Here is a 21705-nt window from a genome sequence, read left to right as displayed (position 1 = left end):
TCAGTTTGACTTTAAAATGAACTTGAAAATCTGAACTGATCCTTTAATAATTTTTGGTGTCTTAAATATAAAATTAGGTTTTACAAAAATGTCACTATAGCAGGGAAGAAAAGGTCCTCTAAACTCACACAACTGCATCCATTCAGATAAAAGCTAACCCTTAATTCCAACCTCATGAGTTAACAAATGTTTTATAGCTGAAACGCAACAAAATAACAAGAAAATTCAAACCTTGTTGTCATTTGTAACAGTGGTGAACAAGTTAATTTTGTGAGTCCATCTCTGAGAATGTGCTACAGTCCAGTGGAGCGGAAGTGGAATCCCACGTCTGCAATTATTGAACAACAGGGTGCAAAAGAAGTATTCGAGCTGGAAAGGAGAAACGAGTGGAGGGAGTGGGCGAAAAAGACAAGGGTGAAAAGTTAGGAAACAACTGATAAAGCACTGACTCACAGCCAGACCCATTTTTATGTTGCTGTTTACTTTATTCTAAAAGAAACAGACAGGGGTATACTGTAAATGAGATGATACACAACATGTAGGAGGTAAATATTAGAGAAAGGAATGGCATGGTAAATAAATGCAGGCATCAGAAGGGTATTTGAACGCTCAGCAAACTGGCATTCCTTAGTACAGGAGACAGCACATCCTTTAGAGTCAAAAATACGACGACTCTGTCATTCACACAAAATCATATTGGCACTTAAAACAAAATGAATGTACTGGGTATATCCTCAATCCAGGCTACTTTGAAACAGCTTCTTACAAACAGTGCATAAGGCATTATGCTGAAGATCTACTGTATGTATGTCTTTGTTGTTTCATAAGTGGTACTGTAGTGTAGCTTCACATTCATTTACAGAAATCCAACAATAGAGAAATGTATATAGAACTGCTGGCAGAGGAAGTATGCTCACACATCCCTCAGATGGGATGGGAGGCTATGAAAAACCCATGTAGTCAAAAACATACAGTGCACTCCTAAAGTATTCAGACCCCTTCACTTTATTAACATGCTATGTTGCAGTCTTGTGCTAAAATTATTTAAATTCATTTTTTCACTATCCATCTAATGACAAAGTCAAAACAAACTTTTTTTAAAAGGAAAAACTGAAATATCACATTGACAAATATTCAGACCCTTTGATATGATACCCTTTGAGTTTCTACACCTTGTTTGAAATCCACCTGCGGTAAATTCAATTGATTGGACATGATTTGGAAAAGCACACTCCTGACTATGTAAGGTCTCACAGCTGACAATTCACACCCAGGCAAAAACCAAGCCATGAGGTCACAGTAACCCCCTGCAGAGCTCAGAGACAGGATTGTGTCAAGGCACAGATCTGGGGAAGGCTACAAAAAAATGCTGCACTGAAGGTTCCCAAGAGCTCAGAGGCCTCCATAATTCATAAAAGACAGGAACAGGGAGACTGGTCAGGGTTGAGGGGAAAGCTGAAGCGATAAAAGTACAGAGATATCCTTAAGGAAAACCTGGTCCAGAGCGTTCAGGACCTCAGACTCCGCTGAAGGTTTGCCTTCCAATATGACAATGACGCAAAGCACACAGCTAAGACAATGCAGGAGTGGCTTAGGGACAACTCTGTGAATGTCCTTGAGTGGCCCAGCCAGAGTCCTCACTTGAACCCAACTGAACATCTCTGGAGACACCTGATAGAAAATCTCCAAACCCCCAAAGACTCGAGGCCATAATCGCTGCCAAAGGTGCTTCAACTGAGTTGTACTGAGTAAACCATCTGAATACTTATGTCAATGTGCTATTTCAGTTTTTGCCTTTTAATAAATTTGCAAAATTCTGAAGTTCTTTTTTGCCTTGTCATTATGGGGCACCAGGTGAAGATTAAGGAGGAAGATAATGCATTGAGACAATTCCAACATCAGGCTATAACATAACAAACTGTAAAATAAGCAAAGGGGTCTGAATACTTTCTGAATGCTCTGTACATGTGCACAAACACGTGTTATAAGGCACTGTAGTAAAACATTATATATGTAGTAAAAAAAAAGAATAGAGTAGGTGGTATTTACACCTGGGCATTTTACATTGTTATATAAAACATACCCTGAATGACTGTCTCTCCCAAAGTCAGCAAAACAGACAAGACAAAACTATCATCTTTCTTAATCCCCAAAAGAATTATTTCATTTCATTTTAAACCTCACAAAACAATTTCTTTTACTTCAGCAGAGACTCTAATTTATGTTTCCGCAATATACTTGAAAGGTTGTTGTTCATAAATTGTTTCTCTAGTGGTGTCTGTTTGTCTGTTTTGAATTCCTCAGTGAGAGGGTTTTTTTCTGTTGACAGAATCTAAACCATGGTAAGGCCAGAAGACTCTCCCAAACTACAAGTACTGCTCCCTTTTCTCTGGTGGGGTACTTTTAACATTTGGTCTGCAATTCAAAAGGGAAAAAAAGACACGTTTCAGTCACAGAGAAAACAAAATAAACCCAAAAGACACATTTACAAAAACACCCAGAGGTCATAGGATATAAGTGAAATCATCAATCAGTCAGCAAGACCACAAACTGTTTCAACTCATTGTTAACTCTCAGCTGATGATGGGGCAGAGGGGGGTGTTGGAGGTGCAATAGAGTGTTTACAGGCTGAAATGGAGGAGGCCACCTCATTTCCTAAAGAAATGATCTGATCAGATATTCTTTAAGAGTCCATATTTACAGAAAAGGCTCAGAAGGAAGGGAAAAAATGGGAAAAGACAGTACATCGTAGGTCCCATTAAAACTGATAAGGTGCAGCTGTAGTACCAAGGAAAGGGAAATATTCTACTACATGAGGTCCAATTGGGTCTAAGAGGTAACGGGGAAAAAAAGGGAACACAGTGGTTGGACAGTTGGACAGTCCTCGATAAAAAGGCGGGGGCTGATCAGTCAGGGAAACTAGTTTCACTCAACAACTCTGCCCTGAATTAGAGGAGAGAAGAAGACAGTCGGAGAAGAACAGGATTAGAGGACAGGAGGGGAAATAAGAGACACTTCAAGACCTCTCAGATTCTCACAACAGCTATGAAGTGTTAGAAAGACAGTGAGATGCTTGATGACTATAAATGTGTTAGCAAAATGAGTGAAAGTCAGTGACAGGGAGCATGGGAGATGATGCTACATGTCAGCTGGCTAGTAATTTAAATATCAAAAAAATTACATAAATAGGCATTAGAAATGATGAACTGATTGATAAAGGTGAAACACATGTAAAGTAAAATTTCTCTGGCTGAATTTAAGTTAGCTGCTAGTTCATCTGCTTTTTTAAGGAAGAGCCTGAAATGAAATTTGGGGGAAAAAAATTCATTTTAACCAGCGCTGCCAACTCTAATACACTGAGTGTGAGACTCATGGTAACTGACAACTGACACAGAGTTCACAAACTCGTGCCACACATGCCTTCTCTGATTCTAACTTGCTATCTTGGTTTCCTCTGATGTAAAATATGTGAGTTATAAGCGAAGGAACAGCAGAGCATCCCATAAAATGCTTGGGATATAAGCGAAGGAACAGCAGAGCATCCCATAAAATGCTTGGGATGCAAGGTGCAATCTCACTCCCAAGCTGAACTCAAAAGTTGGCAGCCCTGATTTAATGGATGGATATAGGAGTGTTATCAACCTTATCATTTATCCACTGGCAAGAAAGTGAATAAGTGTAATTCCCAAAATGTCAAACTATTATTTTAAATGTATATTTTCTTATCTTTGGACATAGCTTTACAGGTAGTTCTTTCAGACTTGTTGTTGAGCAATCCCTATTCAAAACACAGCTGCTACTGACAGGCCAGTGAAGCCTGACATGCCCCTTTATTTAAAGGGCACAAGGAATTTCCTATAGACCTACAACCCCCCAATAATAGAGCACTCCAAAAACAAGTGTCTACCGAGAAGTGAGGCCGCATGACCGGGAAATGGGGGGACTGGGACCTATTCTAAGAAAAGTTAATGGCTTTATTATCTGGAACAGTGATGGACCAGCTCTTTTAGAAACACAAATGAGGGCAAAGTGATGTGGGAGCACCAAGGGGGAACTCAAAAGCCAACTTAGATGTGCCTTTGAGTTTTACAGGCTCTTATGTAGGGCAGATTTTAAAATTGCTGCACATATCTATTGTAATTTATCACATGGAGTCACTATGTGTAACAAATCAAATAGTGTCTACGGCAGTGAAGTTAAATATGACACAATTTGTTTTTATTTACTGTGTTTTCAGTATCATGTTAGCTTATGGTCTACTGTAATACTGTGCTAGCGTCTTAGCTTATGATCCCCAGTAAGATTATACTTGTGTGAGAAGTATAAAAATCAGCTTAGACATTGGCTTGCTTATCCAAGAGATTATAAGATGAATGAGTGTATGAATCTAGAATAATGGTGTTAGTAAATGGAGCAGGATGATGTGTGTTGAAGAGAACCTCCACTTTCTCTTAGTGTTGAGTAAAATTATAATCAACAGCATTCATCAATTTAAGCAGACACCTTTAACAAACAATTCATCTCCACTGCTGCAGTTCAGATTGTGTCTCTGTAGCTCTGTTAAAGAGATTGTTGTGTAGAACAGAGCTACATAAGAACTACCTTCTTTTAAAGTGAGGAAGTTACTCAGCTGTTATAAAATGGCTTCCTCTGAGTGCCCTCTCTGATCACGGTCTAACTGACCTGTTTTCCTGGGTGAGATTGTACAAGGTAACCTTTGTTTCTCCCACGACAGCAGAAGAGCTGCTCAGTAACTTTCCCATAATTTTGTACAGTGGTTTGGGACTCTCCCTTTACACAACCTAACTGCACCAGTGGAGTGTGAATACACAAAGCAATATGGAGGCAAAACACAGATGCAGCTCCAACCAGGAAGCATAGGACATGCTAAATAAAAGTTCAGTATGTTTTACAATACTGGAATTTCTGACTCCATGTCCCTTCTCTCTGGGTATCTGCCATAAAACACCTTTTATTTTACTTTTCAGTTCACTTGAAATGTTTTGCTGTACAGAGAAACACGCAAATCAGTGAGTAGTTGTGATTGTTGGGTCAGATTTAATCAGCTATAATTGCATGTGTGCATTCATGATAGTCTTTTGGTTTTGTTTTAGCAGGCATGATCTGAGTAAAGAGGGGTGGGGGTGCCAAGTGTGTCCTCTGCTCTCTGTTTGGGTGGCTGCTGGAAGGGGGGTAGGGTTTACACGTACTCCCTGGCTGTGGAAGGCTGTGATTGGCGGTAATATTGCTGTCCTCGCATGTCATCTTTGGAGCAGGAGCAGCACAGCAAGGAGCCGCCCAGTACCGTCAGACTGGCCGCCGCCCAGCCCACGAACAGGGCAGAGCCGAACTCATATCTGCACAGGAAACAAGGAGGAAAAGGATGTGAACAGGTATACAGGCTTTGTGTTAGAGGTTTTACTGTCGTTACTTTCTGTGCTAATTTATTACAATTAGCTCCAGATTAATTTCAACATCTTTTTATCTCACTACAATACTAAAGCTCAAAACAGCCAACAGAGGTTTGGTTGTAGCTCCAGCCCAACAAAAAGTCCACTGGCCATTTTCCAGTGGCCGTGGAATGTTTGGGATGAAATCTGTGGTACTGACCATCAATGACAAACACAAGCCTCACAACCGCTGCAACTACAGCATTCATTTAGACTGCAAGCAAAGACTGGCTGTCTATAGTATCAATATCAGGACAAAGGATGGCCATCATATAGCCAGCATCTTAAAAATATGAGATAGGGCTGATGTTGTCAAAGATGGCAATAAACATGACATGAAGACTAAGTGGAAGCAGTAGAGAGTGAGTGAAATGAAAAAAAAACTTCTACAGTATCTTATTATGTAGAGACTGAGATCATGATTATTTTGATGACAAACATCAATTCAAATAAATATCACACAGTTACAAAACACTGTTGTCTCCTTATATGCAATATATCATCTCAAACGAAGCTGAACTTTTTAATCGGGTATTTGTTTAATCTGCCTGATACTTGTGGTTTTCAGAACACTGGGTATATTTTAACAGCTGCAACTTTGTTGTGATGTGTTTGTGGATTTTTTTTGTGGAGTGTCTCAAAGGCATAACAGATCAAACTGAAAGGGTACTCTCCCCATTAGCACCCCAGTCCCTCATCACATGTATGACAGTAGCTTTTCAGACATGTTAGTTTAATGACAAACCTTAATTTGATGTTTTTTGGATTGCATGAGGCAGCTGGCAATGTTTAAATATTTTGCCTCCAACTAGTCCAATACACAGCAGACTGTATGCAAAAAAACAGCATTTTGTCAGCCAATACTGATAATGATGACAGTAAAACAGGGATTTCATAGTTTAAGTGGCCCAGAATGCTGATAAAAATGGGTCATATTTCCCGTCACTCATGGCTTCCATGCTTGACAACCCCAAATTATAGAAAATTTGCTTTCAACTTTTCAGTTTAAATCCTGACAACAATATGTCTGACAGCATTTGATGAACACTCTGGTCTCAAACAAAAGACTTCTAACGGTAGGGGTAAAGGTATGTGGTTAGTTCCACTGGAATAATTATGAGACGCAGCTGTTCAAGAAACAGACTTTGAGCTACATACCTGGCATTGGGCGGTGTGTTTGGGTTGAAGAACTGATAGGACACCTGAGTGGCATACCAGGACACAGACACCAGTGTACAGAGACCTGTGGAGGGAGAAAGGATTAATACAACCGCATTAGTTTTTTGTGTCAATTAAGCCTGCAAACATTCACTGTAGCTACAAGAGCACACAAATGAACTGGGGAATCCTTGTTTAGTTAATATTGTCCCCTGGGCTTATGGTTTATGTCTGAGATCGGGGGCAAATGCCTCTAAAATGACCACTTCCTGTTTACAGCAGGGACTCTAATTACCCAGAAGACTCCTGGTGATAGATTCAGGCCAGAAAAATGCCAAACCACTCTTGCTAAATACACTAATTGCAGGACATACTGTTGTACACTTTTGGTTGTGAACTGAACAAACTATAACTAGAACACAACAGAAATCACACCTGCAAGCAGGAAGAGAGCTCCTCCGGTCACAGCGATCCTAGTCTTGGTGGCTGGGTTGTTATCTCCCACCTTAGTGCACTTCATGCCCACCACGCTGACGATGATACCGATAAAGCCCAGCAGCACTGACACCACCATAAGGGCCCGGCATGTCTGGATGTGGACTAGATAAAGAAGAGGAAAGGGGGAGGCAGGGACCAGGGGAACACAAAGAGGTGAATGATAGTGATACAATAAAAGAAAGGGAGAGGAAAAAAGAGAGGAAAGTGTTGAAGAGATGAGAAAACAGAGTCTTTCAGTCCACCACTTGGAATAAAATATAGACATTTCTGGACATAAAAGTGATAATTATAAGGGAATGAGGCTACACACGCCATGCCGGATTGATGGGAGACCACATGCATTTACGACAGAAAGCTCATTAGAGAGTCCACCACTGTCCTATTTTCCAGAGCAGGGTCATTCCAACATTTTACTGTCCAGAGGTGATTTTCTTGGCCAAGCCTTGGGACCTTAAATGATCCTCCAAATCTTCTCCAGATCATTCCACTGTGGTTTTGCCTTCTCAAAAATCTAATGCGCTGCCCACACAGGCCTCGTCACACACATAACTTAGTGGGAGGAACATATTTATACATATTTACACACACATATGTACAAGCACACAATATCTGCATACGCCCTATTACTGTAGGTGGAATAGACACCGATGAAACACACAGCTCTCTCTCACACACACAGCAGCTGTAGGAGGGCCTGCTTTACATGTTTCACACAGTGGGATTAGTGTGGCTTTGTCACAAAGCAAGATTGTTTTTACGGGGCTGTCGCCACAGCGATCAGACATTACTGCCTCAAACACAGCCGCACACAAACGTGTTAACGCAAAAAGCAATGCTAAGCACTTAATGATACTGTCAAAATACTGATGGAGTGTGTCTTATTCACAACAAGCAAGGGGATTGTTGAAATCCCAGCAGCGGGAGAAAACACGTAAATTCCAACATTCTTATTCTGATATCTGACAGAGCTGACAAATACAGTAATTAAAGTAAACACAACAGAGGTTCTCATGCAGGTTTAACTGCCAACGTCACAGACATTAGCTTCAAATGACAATGACTTGACATGTAGCCAGACAACAACACACAGACACCGAACAGACTAAAGCAAAAAAAAAATAAAACAAGCAAAAAACAAATTCAATAGGACAAAATAAGAGTAAAAAGAAGGAGAAAGGAAAAGGGAAAAAAATATATACTTAAGGTCCACTTACTAATCTGTCTTTCAGCCCAGGGCTTTCAACCACATCTTACACTTACACTGAAGTTTTACACTAGATAAGAACAGAATAGTTTGGCTAGACAGAAAAAAATTACTAGCTCTGTTTCTGGACCTTTCAACTGCATCTCACAGTCTGAGGGTTTTGCCATTCACGTTTCATGCTGAATTAGAACAGAACAGCTTTTTCTTTTTCTGGAAAAAAGTGAGCAAGTGGACCTTTAGTTAAGATTTTGTTTGTTTGCTTTTCACACTATTGTTTTAAGGGTCAAAAATGAAATTTCTCTTTCAACTAGAAATTAGAATAGAATAAAACTAAATTGAATTGAATGTTACTGTATGTGTTTGAAAAAAAAAGGAAAATCCCTTTCTATTGAGCAGGAACCTAAAGTCATCATTTGTCATTGTGACAGAAATACACACACCATCATTCAAGGCGCAGCAGTGATGTAGCATTTCAGACGCTGACCTGGTGGGAACTTATGATGGGGGAAGAGGACGGAACAATCTTTGAAGTCTGATTTATGGCTCCAGAGCTTCTTTTGATGGAGTATCTGAATGGTCCTCAACAGAGAGTGGTTTGATTTTATTTTCTCTTTCATCCACTCTGGGCATTCCTCCTTTCTTCTGTGGGTGTGCGGGGGTTTAGGCTCATGCTAAATGACACTGCTCTGACCAGAAAGACTCTTGGGGGCCTTTGGGGTGAAGGAGAGGTTAAAAGGGAAGGACGAAGGGGGGACGTGAGCTGCCTCACCCACTATGCCCTCTCTTTCCAGTGCCAAGGTTGGCAGTGCCAGCCACAAGCTTTCAATGAGAGTGTGTGCTTGCTGATGTGTGTATGGTCCCATTGTGAGGTCACTTGTGACTCTTTCGTACGTATTATCTGTTTGTCCCCTCATTTTCCAGCTATAAAACTACATTTATATTTAACATCTTCAGTCCTTTTCCAATCCAGTTTCACCACAAACTCAAACAACAAACAAACTGATACAGTTTCTCTGTATTACCACACTTCATTTAGCTAAAATTAAATTTCCCTTAACCAATTTCCCCTCAGTTACTTCACTTTCAAGTGTAAAGGTCAGTTACTCAAACCCATCACATATACTTTTGCAGTCTTGAAGATTTGTTTGGTGATTTTTTATATTTTTCTTAGTAACAAACTTCATGAAAAGGCCAAATTAATAATGAATTTATTCTACTAACAAGTATTGTGTGACTGAATCACACATACACCACCCTGCTGCCAGAAATACTCACTACCACACAGAGTCTGTATTAATCCCTGTCTGAAAATAGTCACAAACAAATGCACTAACTTTTACAGTGTCCAGCTGTTTCACAAAATTAGTTAATTTGTTATTAAAAATAAATAAACAAATAAATGAAATAAAATCAAATAAAGCAAGTATGTATTTGCGATATTCAAAGACTAACCTCCTCAGCAGGAACCAATGGCTTGGGGGGGCACAGTGCCAAAGACGGGATGGGAGAATCAGGGGAGGCAGACTTTATTTTAGTCATTAATCCTAAATCCTTGATTTTTGTCATTTTATGGAAGCTGATGTATTGACATGATGGTTGTTTGTCCACTGACTGAGCAGATGTGGCCTTTGAGACAACTGATCCAACTATTAAATTAACAGTGACAATTTTCCTCATCTCCTGAATCTCAAGCTGGATTCAATAGGCAGAATTACCCTTTCACAAAAAAAATATACATTACATAACCAGGCACAAAGTAGCCTGTGGGAGCCACTACAACCTATGACTTTAACATTAAAATGAATACAAAGTGATTTTATAATGTGGCAGAACAGGCTGGCAGGGATGGGTCAATGTGTCTTTAATATATCACGCTTTGATCTTTCTGGTTTTGAAGAGCTGTCCTTTCAGCACTACCATCCCACACTCCTCTGACAATAACAGCCAACCTTCCCAACCATATATTATCCTCCTCATCACCTCCTTTTTCAGCAGAATGCTTAGTAAACCCGCAGCAGTTTCCACTACGGTTGCTTGGCAGCGTCAGTAGTGTGCAGCACAGTCTGGTGAACAATTATACCCACTATCACATGCTGCTCCTGCTGCGAATGTAGCCTGAGCGGAGAGTCCCTTCAGAACTGAAATCAGTGTTGTTTCTGGATCAAACTAACACCATAGGGGTGTTTAATCAGGATTCACTACCTGAGGTGCCTCTACGGACCCCGGACACATGACTGAATGCTGACCTGCTCCATTTCATAATCTGTCTGGGGAAACGCCTGAATAAACCTGTGATTGATCAAGAATGCTCGGTCACGACTTTCCACTTCACTGTTCATTCGAGCAACATATAGTTAACTCTTTGCAAAGGTTTTTCTTCAGCGTTTGTCTTCTGCCTGAATCTGCACTCGCTGGGTGTGTTAATGGACAAATCGAACAATGTGCGCGTGTGGGGAAGACAGAGCACATTCTGAGAATATCTCTGGTGTTTGGCTCAACACTGCCCTTTTCTTCTCCTAACAGCCTCTATTCATCCTCAAGGACAATACGCTGTTCTTATTGCTGCAATGAACCAAAGGAGATGGGAGATTGGCTCGGGCACCCTGTCACACAGCACACCACAGAAAATGTTTTGATATAATGGCTCACCAAGGCACCAAAATGTTTGCAAAGTGCACTCATTTGTTTTTCCAAGGAAAGTGTGCCACAGCGGGAATCATAAGCACATCAGCCCCCAAACCACAGAGAGAAAAACAGACAAACTCAACGTGTTCAGTGAAAATGGCTTCTGACTGAGCTCACCCCCTGTAGCCTTTCATTAGAATCTCTAATGAATGAATAAAAGGATGATTTAAGCAGGCAGTAGATGGATGGATTCATTTAATCTGGGTGCCATTAATTATGAGTCACTAGGTCCCACTTACAGATTGGAGATGACAAGAGGCTCATATTCTGAGCTAATTTATGTCTGAACCCCACATTCCTGACCCCCCTCCCACCCCTCACACATTACGTTTCATGATGTTTTGGACTTTTGAGACAGAATTGAACTTCAAGATGTGAACAACAGCATTTTCAGAGAGATTTACAGCTTCTGGGTTTAATACATCCCAGATCAAGGGGGTGGGGGGACTGGGGAGTTGTTTTCCTTCTGTTTTTGCTGCTGATTAATACATGTGGCCAAATGAACGGCCCAGCAATAACTGTTGTAAATCGTAATGCAACACCATAGATACTTCTTGGGAAAACTTGGGAAGACAAAGTGAAGGCAAAGGTTCTCGCAAGAGGATGGCTGATGAAAACTCAGAACACAGAACTGCCTTATCAAAAAGACCATTATTAAAGAAAATTAAATGAGGGCAGTCAAAAAAGAAAGTGATGTGAGAATGTGCGAGTACAATGTGGGGAAAAAAAGAGTGTGATTAAAAGAATTAGAGGAACCTTTATTGGTGATGCATTAAGAGAGGCTTATTGGCTTACTTGAATTTTAATTGTGCTTTTTTATTATCTGACAAATTATCCTGTGAATATCATTTAATCACAGTCACTGCACAGTTTCCCCACAAGGTATTCAACCCACTGAGGATTTTGGAAATTTTGTTTGTTATATCATGTTTCAAATATGGTAATAATCATCAATTCACAAAGTTCTTATAATAAGTATATAATCCTTTAAAAAGTTGTACCAAATAGTTGGTTGAATTTCAGTCTTAAAGGGGGGAGATCAGTGTGAGAAGAGAAAGTACAAGGCACTACAAGTTAGAGAGTCAGGTTTTGTTGAACTCAAAAGTTGTACTCACTGTCCAGCGAAAGCATGGAGTCAAAGATCTTGCACTGCACCTGTCCTGTACTCTGCGAGGCACAGCTCATCCACAGCCCCTCGTACAGACCCACAGCCGTGATGATGGCATCGCCGGCGTATGATGACTGCTTCCACTGGGGTAAGGCGGTGGTGGAGATGATGCCGATCCAGCCGCCCAACGCCAGGAAATAACCCAACAGCTGGAGACCTGAGTTGGCCATCCTTACCTAGTTCTGTCTCCCTGCTTCGGTATGATCTCTCTGTTTTACTTGCAACAGCTTTTGTCCAGGTGACTCTTGTGTGTCGCCCTGTCTGTGAGCAGTCTTTGTGGACACACCTGTAGCAGTCCTGTTACTTGTCTCACTTTTGTCTTCACTGTCTGGTCCCTCTGAGCATCTCCTTCTGCCCCTCTGCTTTAACTCTCATCTGTAGAGCTCCCCTTCTCCTTGTCTCTATCTCTTACTTTCTTTTTCTCTCCACGTCTTGGGCTTGTTTGGCCCGTGAGCTGGGACAACGAGTTGATGTCTCCCCTCAAGGCTGTCCTGTCTGATTTCTTGGTCTCGCTCTGGGGCTCAGTCAGAGTAGAAGGAAGGCTTTCTGGTGGTCAGTGGTTCAGTTCATCAAGCATTGTCGCTGGGCTGCCTCACTCTCTGCATGGCTTTTTCCAGTTCTCTCTCTCTCTGCTGCTCGCTTACTTTCCCCTCGCTACAATCTTTCCATCTGCTCCAGGCTCAAGTGGCTCAATGAGGGGTGGCAGAAAAAAAGTAAAAAGAAAAAAAAATGTGAACACAAAAAGTCCTTAACAGGCTGACCACAAAGAGATGGGGAAAAGGGCTGGCCTGTGATTGGACTCCTCTGTGTTGTAGGAACGCCTACTAGGAGGGAAGAGGGATGGCCTGGTTGGGAAAATAAGGACTGTTTCAAACAGAGAAGGAAAGAAAAAGCAAAAGATGTATTTCAGGAGGGAAAAGAGCATAGGTAGAGTCATGATGACAAGTTCTCTTATGAAAATTAGTCAAGCATTTCTTGGAAATTATTCCAATCGAAATAAGGACTTTGACTCTGCATCTTAATCCTTCAATCAAAACCATCAACCAAACTTCAGCATGCTGTTTTATCAGGTATCAGCCACATTGATCCTTTAAAACTCTGTCACCCCGCTGGAGGTGTGGAGGAGGTGGTGGTAAAGTGCAACAAACACACGTAAATCAGCATACAAACAATGCACGCCTGAAAAGGAAGTGTCACATCCAGACAGGCTCTCTAGAAATTATGGGCCGCTAAGGCAAGCCTCCCCCATCACCAAGGCAACCCCAACAAATGAAGAGAGAGAGAGAGTGAGAGTTCACCCGACTGTACATCCTTACGAGTGGTAAATGCAGACACACTCCAGCCTTTTGTGTCTGTGGAGAGCGCAGAAACCTGCTTTCCCACAGTTGCGCGCCCTATCGGTTCTCCTTCAACTCAACTCATTAAATTACGTTCAATTCACTTCAGACTAACTCAGTAATTCTATTCTGCCAATTAGACTGTCGACACACTCACTCTCGGAGACAGTGCCGTTTTCTCACATCTGTAAGAGACATGTCTCACCCCCACCTTGCACACACACTCACACACATACACACAGCCTGCCTACTCAGCAAGCATGTTCTTGCCTATACTCTCACGCTTGTCTTAAACAGAGTTTGGATGTAAACCTGTAAACTCACATAAGAATCAAAAGTAGAAATAGAATGAAAGACACATGAAAAAGTAAGAGGTTATCAGTGGTTTTCTGAATTGTTCTGCTTCATGAACATCTGTTTCTCTCTGCCTTTGGTTTTTCTCACTCGTTTCCTTGTATTTTCTGTTTTGCCCTTTTGTTTCTTTTCTTTTCTGTCCTACCAGTTCAACCTTGAACATGAACTTCAACTTGATCTCCCATAACATCAAGAAAACACCAGGACATGTGAACACGCATGTGACCTCACTTATCCAGCAGCAGGTTACACACACACACACACAGACACACATAAGGACAGAAAGAACCATACATGGAGGTGTAGCCATGGTTCAAACCAACCCTGGTTTATTATCCTCCAAGCTCTTCTCATGGATTTGAATATTCAGGGTGAGTGTATGTGTGACCATATCTATTATGTGTTGAGGTTTGCAGTGTCTAATGAGGGGCTTGACGTATGGGGTGAGTTGTGATCAGAGCGCAGAGGTCAGCTGAGCCTGGAAGGCGAGAAGAGATGAAAGAGAAGCAAAACAAGTGCTCAGGTCCAGTGTAGTGGGTGGAGGGGTGGGGGCTTCAGCACGGCTTCTGGAGGTCTTTCTGATTTTGAATCATAACAACAAACTGCAAGTGGTGGCGTTAAAACAGTTCAAGTTCGAAAACTCAACTGAGCAATGTTTCTGAAAGTTTCCTGGTCACACCAGGATTTAAAACTTCCTTCCAATGGAACCACTGCCACTGGTGGATTTGTTCACAAGGGTGAAGTAAATCTCCATTTGATTCTGGTGAAATTTAACCAACAACAAGTCATCTTGTCAGTGCTGACCATGGCTATATTAAGGAGAACTGGTTAATGAATTTAGGGGTGGCATTCATTTCTATGAAAGTTGCTCACTTGGCGCATAGTATGAAGTGTCCACCACATTTCTGCAGGTTGCCTCACCCTTTAGCATTTTAGGGCCCTTAGAGCATGTGCACTAGAATCCTTCTCAAGTTGAGCCAGCTGAGAGCATGTGCATTCAAGACCCCTCTTCTGTAACTTTATATGGAACAAAACACAACAGTAGAGACAACCTCGAAAGAATCACCAGAATCTATTGCTATTGGACTGACTCCGTGGTTAGCTTACCAGCTACAGCAGTTCAACAACTAGCCCTGAGAGTCACTACGTCACCGAGCTTCTAGATTTTGACATTTTGAAAAGACCCACTGATTTATTTAGCTGTTCCAGTTTCTTTACATGCAACCATATTAGCTTGCTTGTTGGTTGTGACAAACCAACAAACTCAAGCAGCAAACCGCACTAGTGACAAATGCGAGATATTTATCAGCCATATTATGACAGTCTGAAACATAGTGAGTAGTGAAGTGAATCATGCTGTGGTTGAGTGGTTTCAGAGGTTTATATTAACATTCTGATATATTTTATATGATGCAGGGTTCTTTTTGTAAGTTTGTTTTGTGTCTAGGTTTCGAAATATCTCACTCTGATTCTTCTCTCTTTGTGGTTCTAACACTGATGAAAAATTACATTTATAAAAACCAACCTACTTTGGGTGAAAGGAAGTGTAAACCTTCTTTTGGAAATAACTGAATAAAAGTGAACTGACACTGATATCGGTGAACGTGTTGCAGTTCAAATAGTCCATCACCTTGTCTGACTCAAAGATCCCTGCACTGTCAGTCTGTGCTCTACCACCATTACAAATGTGGATACACCCTTTCACTACTTTCAGCTCTTATCTCTTTGATATGACTCTTCCCAGACAGGAAACCAGCAAATGTGGTTAGCACAGCCTCATACCCATGCATGCACAATTAAGACATCAGGGGCCTATCAGATTAGCCGGTGTTGTCAGGGTTACCGTGAGACACATGTGGACATGTAAACAGTATTGGAGGGAATTACATAACACCACAGGCAGGTTGTGGATTAGTCTTTTTGAAGACACACATAGGGATTATTCAGTGAATCAGCTTTACTTTGATGTCATATGAACCAAATTTGTACACAGTCATACATCTGGAAGATACTATATAACTGATATCACTTGGGATGTAAGCTTGTAACTGAGTTAGCAGTATTCCCAGAGACCTTGTAGTGCTCTCCAGCAAACTATAATTACAGTACGTCAAGCCTTTCCTGTTAATGTTTTTCAACCAGAGAGCCCACATGAGAAGGTGGTGTCTGAATGAATGCTAACTAAGAACAGAAATGAATAATGTATGGCTGCGCCCCAAGGAGAGCTCCTCTGGTCGAGCTCAAGTGGCCCTGAAGAGACTGTTGGCTCTGCTCATTATGGAGTTGAACAGCTCGTCTTTTCCCCAGAGTAGACAGCAGCATGGAGTGCTGTGACATTCAAAAAAAAAAAACAACACTGAGAATGTGGAGGAGAAAAACAGTTGAGAGTTAAATGTTTGGCGAGGTTATTGTTGTTGACTGATGTCCTAATTGCTTTGATTATGTCATTTTGGATAATTAAATCTTAAAACCACTAAGAGGCTGATGGGAGTGCTTTCCATGAATTTTCCAAAGTCTTGAACATTTAATGTCACATAGAGGCAGCGCATTCTACGAATTCTTCTCATCCACTGTTTCCTAAACTCACTGTGGACCATTGGGCTTTCATGCACGGCTTCATTTCAGCTGTTGGGTCAGCACCTTCTAGTGATGTGATTGTGAAGCGTGCAATTGCCTGGGGAGGAGTGGAAGGAGACCCTTCCATTCTCCATCCTCTCCACCCATCCCCCATCACCTTTCCATCTTTTCTTCCTCATCTTCCCTCCAGTTCCTCACCAGAGGATACATGGTTCAGTTACTCCCTCTCTCCATCGTCTCTCCCCACCTCTCACCTCTCTCCCTCTCCCCAGATTTTCCAGACCCCTGCCGCACTAAGCTGAGCTTAAGAGTCAGCTGAGCTGATCAAAGACCGTAGCCATGTAGTGACTAACAAGAGGCGAGAGTTCCCAACGACACAGGACCTCCCAGGGGTTTCCATCGCCATAGACCTACTGTAACTAGAATCGACGTGAGGGGACAGAAGCAGATTATACACAGTCTCTGCATGACTGCATGAGTAGCTGTGTGGTAGACGTACACAGATGGCTATCTGTATTCCTGAGAAAATATATTTATTCTTGCAGAAGCTGATCTCAGGCTCATGGGATGGGGCTGATTTTAAGTCTGCAGAGAGAGCCACCCTCCATTACCCAGCATGCCGCTTGAGTGGAGAAGGCCCAGGTCTTTTTCCCACCACTCACCACCACCCCCTCTTCGTCTCCATCTACCACTCTCCTCGTCACATCGACCCCTTCCAGTTGCCTCCACATGCACTGGCACCCTATCATCACTTTAATTAGCCGTAGCAGATTTTCCCTCCTCTTCCTCCTACCTTTTTTTCTCCACATCTCTTCCTTCATGACCTTTTTCCTCTGTTTTCCTCAATACTACTTTTACAGTGTACACTGTAGCCCTGCTGTATGTCACTGGATGACCCCAGCAGGGAAACCTCAATGGACAAAGGTAAGTCTGTCCGCTGTCTTCTCCATACACAACTTTCTCACTCTAAGTTACCATGACAACAAATCTTAATAGTCAGTCTAACTTGTCACCAAAGGACTGCAAATGAATAAAAAAATCAAATTTACTCTGTAGTCATGGATTAGCCTGTTGCGGTAGCGTTTGAATCAATTTGAACAAAATACGTTTGTTCATTCTAACTTAAGTTTTTGAGATAGTGACAGCCGAATGTTGTAGGCCTACATTTGGAACAGGTTTTGTGAGTCTGTCACTACTACAGTTCCTGTTTAACTGAGTTATTAGTTGATTTATTTGTACAACCTAAAATGAAACAAACAAAAACAAAAAAACATTACATCAACATATTATAAGACAGGTTGTGTGTGAACAGTGATTCTTGTCTTTGGAGTATATTTAACTTATATTAATAAAATATAATTAACATTAATGAATAATAGTACTAATAAAATTTAAGTATATTAACAAAAAGTCACAAATGCTCCAGGTCGAGCTTCTAGCTTTTCAGCTTTCAACTCCATCTCACGGATACGAATGGAGACCGGAGCTGTGTGGTGGCTAATGAGCAGCTAATGAGACAGAGTTGCATCATCCACTGAAGAACACAGTGATGTGGTTAAAAGCTCTGGGGAAAGCTGTGGATTGAACCTTGAGTTAAGATTTTTCTTCATCAAGACTAGAAAACACTTCACAACATGGAGACATTTACGGTATAGTAAAGATTCTTGCATTATGTAGATTAGCTGCATTTTGTCTTGTCTCTTAATCTGGGACTAAATTCAGAAACATTGGGTGAGATTCAAGATTCAAAGGACGAATTGATCACTTAAAAACAGACATAGTATCTTCCATGGTGAGAACTGTGACAAAGTGAGGGTTACAGAATGGGTTTGACTCTCAGTGATAAATATTAGTTTATCAAAACTTTAGTTTATCATTCTTTATTCCATCTTTTCCAATTCTCCCTCACTGTTTTCCATCTTCTCCCAGTCTGCTCCCCTTTATCCACAATACAAACATAAATTATCCAGCCTATGCTTCCTCTGGTCTTTGTTTTCTCCCGTCGTTCCCTTCCTGCCTCCCCTGCCTGTTGGCACCTTATAACCCACCTCCTCCTGTACCATACAGTTGCTGGAACCAAATCTCCTGCACCTGCATGACCAGGCTTGATCCGGTTCCCTGAATTCCTGAAAGCACTGTGCTGATCTGACCCTTAAAGAAAATCAGGGACATGCGGAAGGGAGGGGAAGGAAAAAAAGAGGGGGAACAGAGAGGAGAGCAGGAACCCTTTTAGTGGTGCTACAGCACTGGTGGAAGTGGGGAGGGCTCCTCTTATGGGTGTGCATTTATCTGGAGCCAGAAAGAGCTTTATTGTAGCATAAGGTTCAGCCAGGTCTCTGGAAAATAACTGCTTTTAACAGGGGCCCCAGAGAAAGCCTTTCTGCTCTGGAGTGGGGCCCCTGAGAGCCCTGTTCCTCTGTAGAAGTACAGCTCTCTCTAACCCTAGAATAGACCCACCTGGAGATATATATAATCTGAGAGACCTAGGAGCAAATGTTAGATTTCAGTCTAAGGGTTTCAGTGAAAATTGTGATGTATCAACAGAAAAATCTTTTTTTTCTAAGACTCTCTTAACATTTACAGCAGGATTTACTGTCCCCTTGAGATGGAAACACTGTATTTGTTTAATGAAGAAATTATATGATCCACATCAACTGAAACGGTTTGGCTAAATAAATGATTACACAGATTTTGCATAATAAAACAACAAAGCCTGACTCAGTATGAAACACAGGCAGCCAGATGATCAGACGGGTTTATCCAGATTAGTTAAACCTGTTAATCAGGGAGTTAAACATGTGAAATCCCTCGATAACTAACTATATGCACACAAATGAAGCACGGCATTAGTTCAGGCAGAGCTCTGAAGCTGCGCTTGCATTAACTTACTTACATTAGATTTGACAGAATGAATTTTAATTGACACCAAAGAGCAAAAACAACTTTCCAATATTTAACTGAATTATGACAGAGCTGTTAGAAAACAATGAAGGGTAATATTTAGATATTTTTTAATACTTAAGTAGTTTAAGTTTAAGTAGCATGTAGCTCATCTCAGCTGTGGACACAGAGTAAAAATCAAACATTTTGTTGTGTATGTCATAAGTACTTGAATATAAGCTAATTAAAAACAATGCTAAGTCATGTTTTGTTGAGATGACCCTCCGTCACAACCTGTGAGAATTTCACCTGAGTGATGGGGTTATGGAGCGTGTCTATGGTCATGTGTGTATGTGTGTGTGCATGCTGTATGCCAGCCCAACACCAACAGACAGGCAGTGGGAGGTAGAGGAGCAGAGGCCTGAGGGTGAACAGCTGAGGGTGACTATAGAGCGATTAAAAAGGGAATGTGAGGCTTAATCCACTGTTGTATCGCAGTCCTCTGAGTCTCCGCTCACTGAGAGAGAGTAAAGAAAAGACGAGCATTCTTCCCAGCCCTCGCTACACAGCACATAGACCAGGGGATACAGACGCCATTCTCCTGCCATCTGGCCTTAACCAAACACTGAACAACCCCTCAACCCTGATCCGCACCAGCCGTCTGCCCCTTTAACCTCTACCACCGTCTCACACTCTCCACCTTCACCCTCGACCCTCTGCTGCTTCTTCCTCAGCCCCAACTTCACAGCCACGTCACAAGCACAGTATTATTACTTTTACTTACTTTTGCTTCAGTGCAGGTAGCAGTAAAACAAACAATCAAATATGATTTGGATAATAATCAAATATTGACATAGATTCTTGAGTTCAAACTGACTCTGACATGTTTCTAGTAGCCAGGTGTAGAAGATGACAGTTATACTTGGCAGCTGCCTGGTGTGTAAGTTCATAAATCTAAAGCAGGGTGTTTACATAGGAAAAGTTGGAGATGGTTGAATTATTCAGAAAATGTAATCTCTTCTGAATACTCAGTGTTGAAATTTAAATGTCACTGAATTTATTACACTGTAATATTTGCCTTTGAAAACCATTTTACTGTGAAATTGGTCTTATTCAGTCTGAATGACAGTGGCATTGACAGAACTGTCAGACAGTTATCATTATTGGATTATTATTACTGGTGGATGCACAATAGGCACAATAAGCAGCATTTTAAGGCTGTAGTTGGTCAAAGTGAGGCTACTTTAGCTGCTGGCTATTTTAACCTGTAAAAATGCATATTATTTTATAACATTCTCTTTTGTTTGAATGTAAAATTTTGATGTTTAAAGTAACTTTATGTAGTACAGCTACTACAGCTGGTAGATGAATGGTGTGGAGTAAATGTATAATGCAGCATATAATGGAAGTACTCAAGTAAAGTACAAAAAAAAATGCAAAATGTTACTTAGGTATAGCACTACTCCGTTACATTTTGCCTATGGTTAAGGCTGTGTTGCCATCTTGAATCTCTAAATCACCCCATCTGTCTTGTCCTCCACTTTCCTTCTTTTTCGCATCACAAGAAAAGTAGGTCAGATCCCTCACTGCTCAAGTTCAAATATGTGCCACCAGCTTGAAACCAGCACGCTTTTCCTCATCCACCAATCTTTGGTCAGGCGCCCTGTGTTATGTGACGGATGTAAACACTCAAGGGGTCTGGACTAACTATGAATATGGGTAGTAGCACAGTGGAGCTTCCAGAGGTCTCCTAAAAAATGTAAGTTCTAGCTCCTTATCTAGTTTGTTAGCTTGCAAATACTGTAAATGAGAGAGGGTATGTTGTGTTATGGTCCAAATAGGACAAAATGAAAATGTACAGTGAAGTACAAGAGACCTAAAAAACACATATTTTTACCAAAGATAAAAATGAACAACCACTAAAAATAACAGAGTAAAAAAGCTGAGTTGAGAGAAAGGTTTCACTCATGGGTAAATGTGAGGCAACTCCAGCCTGCAAGTGACAAGGTCACACTGGCTGGGAGCAGTTAGTCCAGCATTTAGCTACTAGTGTCTAAAAAACCTTTCTCACACTCTTTAGCACCTTTTTTATTGGTTGCTATCCCAAAAATGTGTCATGTACCTGCTGCCTTGTGAAGGAGAATCTCCCTCTCTGTCTCTTTCACTTCCCCTTTTTGCTGACGTTCCCACCAACCTATGCACCTTTTGTCACATGAAAAAAAAAACAGCTCCTCCTCTTGTGCTGCATTCTGTCATCTGTCCCCATACTAACATCTTTTCCTACATGACTTTCATCTCTCCAGATCCTCTCCTTTCTTTCCCTCCTACCAAGTTTATTCTCCCATCTGTCTCTCTGTAAGTAGGTGGCAGCGTGCCAAGCATCGGCCGGCCTGC

General features: G+C 41.3%; 1 protein-coding gene across 1 annotated transcript; it reads right to left on the bottom strand.

Moving 5' to 3' along the window:
* Positions 1-464: 464 nt before the first annotated feature.
* Positions 465-12855, bottom strand: cldn19 (claudin 19). Its single transcript, XM_041034573.1, has 5 exons — positions 12111-12855; positions 7044-7208; positions 6609-6693; positions 5211-5357; positions 465-2415 (listed from the first exon to the last, which is right to left on the bottom strand). The coding sequence occupies exons 1-5, from the start codon at positions 12331-12333 to the stop codon at positions 2367-2369; spliced, it is 669 nt and encodes a 222-aa protein (XP_040890507.1). The 5' UTR covers positions 12334-12855; the 3' UTR covers positions 465-2366.
* Positions 12856-21705: the final 8850 nt, after the last annotated feature.

Source organism: Toxotes jaculatrix, chromosome 3 (assembly GCF_017976425.1).
Source record: "Toxotes jaculatrix isolate fToxJac2 chromosome 3, fToxJac2.pri, whole genome shotgun sequence".
NCBI lineage: Eukaryota > Metazoa > Chordata > Actinopteri > Toxotidae > Toxotes > Toxotes jaculatrix.
The sequence above is the reverse complement of the archived record's forward strand: the minus strand, read 5'-3'. Positions and strand labels throughout refer to the sequence as shown.

What these genes read in the sequence shown, in the direction of transcription:
- cldn19 (XM_041034573.1), bottom strand. Translation starts at nt 12,333, where the DNA reads ATGGCCAACTCAGGTCTCCAGCTGTTGGGTTATTTCCTGGCGTTGGGC. An exon ending in AGCTCTCTTCCTGCTTGCAG is followed by an intron (nt 6,694 to 7,043) that starts GTGTGATTTCTG and finishes CTCCCTCCACAG; the next exon opens with GTCTCTGTACACTGGTGTCT. An exon ending in CAGCCTTCCACAGCCAGGGA is followed by an intron (nt 2,416 to 5,210) that starts GTACGTGTAAAC and finishes TTTGAATTGCAG; the next exon opens with ACCAAATGTTAAAAGTACCC.